At 54.7% G+C, this 2,588-nt stretch overlaps 1 protein-coding gene across 2 annotated transcripts in view; it reads right to left on the bottom strand.

The window, feature by feature from the left end:
* The window catches only part of ARHGAP22 (Rho GTPase activating protein 22), a 36,396-nt gene that overhangs the window by 13,020 nt on the left and 20,788 nt on the right, over positions 1–2,588 (bottom strand). For both annotated transcript variants that reach the window (XM_008566633.1, XM_008566634.1), the window contains exon 2: positions 1,068–1,275. In XM_008566633.1, coding sequence (XP_008564855.1) covers positions 1,068–1,275 — 208 coding nt within the window. The remainder of the gene's footprint in view (positions 1–1,067; positions 1,276–2,588) is intronic.

Below are 2,588 nucleotides of genomic sequence, written 5' to 3'. Positions count from 1 at the left end.
TAAAACCAGGTCACACAGGCACAGAATGGAAGAAGCTTGGGTGACAGAGGTTCAGAATGGACCACAAGCTCACTGAGAGTCAGCATTGGGACAGAACCTCACAAGGCTCCAGATGAAGGAACTCCTGTGCCCTGCCTGGGCAGAACACCTCTGAGGAACTCTCCCAGCTGTGGTGATGGGTCTGGGCAGGAGCTGGAGGGACTGAGGGTGTTCTGTCCTGAAGTAGACCCTGCGAAGGCCAGAGCTGCAAGCGTGTACCAGGGGGCCTATCTTGGGGCAGAGGAAGACCTTGTCTGTGAGGGCAGATGCAAGAAGAAAGGGCCGAAGCTCCATGGAGGCCAGAGTTGGCTTGACGCAGTAAGAACTTTCTAAGAAAAACTGTCCCAATGGGTCAGGGAGAAGCGAACCCCCAAACAGCCCTGGAGTGGGGGTGAACCATACCTCCCCCATTCTCAGCCCCTAAGAGCCCACCGCACTTGGACTCTTAGTGTAGTTGACTCCACCAGGGGGTGAGCCCAGGACCTGGGTAAGCCATAGGGATGGGTTAGGAGGGGCACGGGCCCATGGCAGATGAAGGAGATTCACGCCCCTGTCCCCAAAACCTGAGAGGAAGTGGGGCTGAGCTGCTGGCCATCTTGCCACTGACAAAACCTAGGGGAAACAGAGGAAACAGCCAAGAGACAGAAGCTGCAGAAAGCCTGGAGTGCTGGCTGCAGCCGTGCCTGAGCTGCTTTAGCCTGGCAGCCAGCAGAGGCCTCTTTTCTTCTGCCTGGGGCAGGTTCATGAGCACCTGCAGCAGAAGTGGCCCAAATGGATGTGAGCAGGCAGCCATCCCCAAGCGCAGGCCAGGACTGCTGGGGTGACTTTGTGCCCTACACTCTGCCCATTGGGAAGGCTGGTTGAGCACACATGTGCCAACATGGGCAACCATCTGCCCCTCATCCTGTTGCCAGGCTTCCTGGGCGCTGGCCACCCTGCACGCTGCAGCTGGAGCCCTGGGAGGAGCCCCTGCAGAACTAAAGGATAAGTGGCCTCATCTGCCCTTGCCCCCAGCTCCTGGAGCTCACCTGTCAAACAGGGGCTTCTCCCCACAGTCGAAGGAATCCTGCAGGTCCCTCACCAGGTTGGCCTGGCCCGGCAGGCGGAAGAGCCCCTCCTCGGAGAGGCCGTGTTCCCGGATGAAGTCCACACACTGCTCCACCAGCAGCGGCGCCAGGCGGGGGCCATACTTCTGCTCGTGGTGGACTGTGTCCTCCAGGCGCTGCCCAAAGATCCCTGGGCACAGAGAGGAGCTCATCACACCCTCTGCCACCCAGCTCAGAGGTGAGCGTGGGGTGCTTTGGACAATGGAGAACGGCAGGTATTGTAAGGGCCAAAGGTGCCTCCTCCTGAGGAAGCAAATTAGACACTGGGAGGACGCACACCAGGAGGCTGGACCCAGGCACCTGTGACAGACACTAGAGGANCATTAGGATGGCTACTGTCGAAAGAATGGAAAATAAAGAACTTGGTGAGGATGTGGAGAAACTGGAACGCTCGTGCGCTGCAGGTGGGAATGCAGCACCGTGGAAAGTATTATGGAGGCTCCTCAAAATGTGCAAAATAGAATTACCATACGATCCAGCAATCCCACCTTTTGGCATGTACCCAGGAGCACTGAAGGCAGGGTCTCAGAGAGACGTTTGCACACCCGTGTTCTCAGCAGCATTATTCACAAGAGCTAAAAGCTGGGAGCAATGCACGTGTCCATCAAGGAGTGAATGGATGAGGGAAATGTGGTGCATGTGAGGGGTCTTCAAAAAGTTCACGGAAGGATCTGTATTATCTTTTAATTCAATTTTTCCATGAACTTTTTGAAGTATCCTTGCTTGCATATACAATAAAACGTAATGCCACCTTAAAAAGGAAGGAAATTCTGACACATGCTACAACACGGGTGAACTTTGAGGACACTATGCGAAGTGAAGGAAGCCAGTCACAGAGGGACAGAGACTGCACGACTGCACTTGGCGTCAAATTCACAGAGGCAGAGGAGGATGCAGGCGGCCAGGGGCAGGGGCGGGGAATGGGGAGTTAGTACTTAATGGGGACCANACTAGAGGATGCACACCAGGAGGCTGGACCCAGGCACCTGTGACAGACACTGGAGGATGCATACTAGGAGGCTGGACCCCGGGCACCTGGGGACAGAGGGCAGGAGGGAGCAGGGGGCACTTGGCCTGGCCTAGCCTGTGGAGCTTGTCCAAGCTGGGAACAAATGGTCCTCGGGGACCATGCATTATGTATCTTATTGATTAGTTTTGCAGCCACACCAAATGGGAAACCATCCAATGCCCGTCAACAGTAGAATGAGAAGATATCTGTGGTCGGTTGCAACTGTGGAACACCATGCAGAAATGAGATGGAAGAGGCACAGCTCACAGGTGAAGACAGATGACATATTAATATGACAAACCTAACCATGGCTCGACATCACTGTCACTGGGGAAATGCAAAGCAAAACCATAATAAGATACCCCCTCATGCCCATTAGGATGGCTACTGTCGAAAGAATGGAAAATAAAGAACTTGGTGAGGATGTGGAGAAA

Source organism: Galeopterus variegatus, unplaced genomic scaffold (genome assembly GCF_000696425.1).
Source record: "Galeopterus variegatus unplaced genomic scaffold, G_variegatus-3.0.2 Scaffold258, whole genome shotgun sequence".
NCBI lineage: Eukaryota > Metazoa > Chordata > Mammalia > Dermoptera > Cynocephalidae > Galeopterus > Galeopterus variegatus.
Note: the sequence above shows the minus strand (reverse complement) of the source record. Positions and strands in the feature narration are given on the sequence as shown.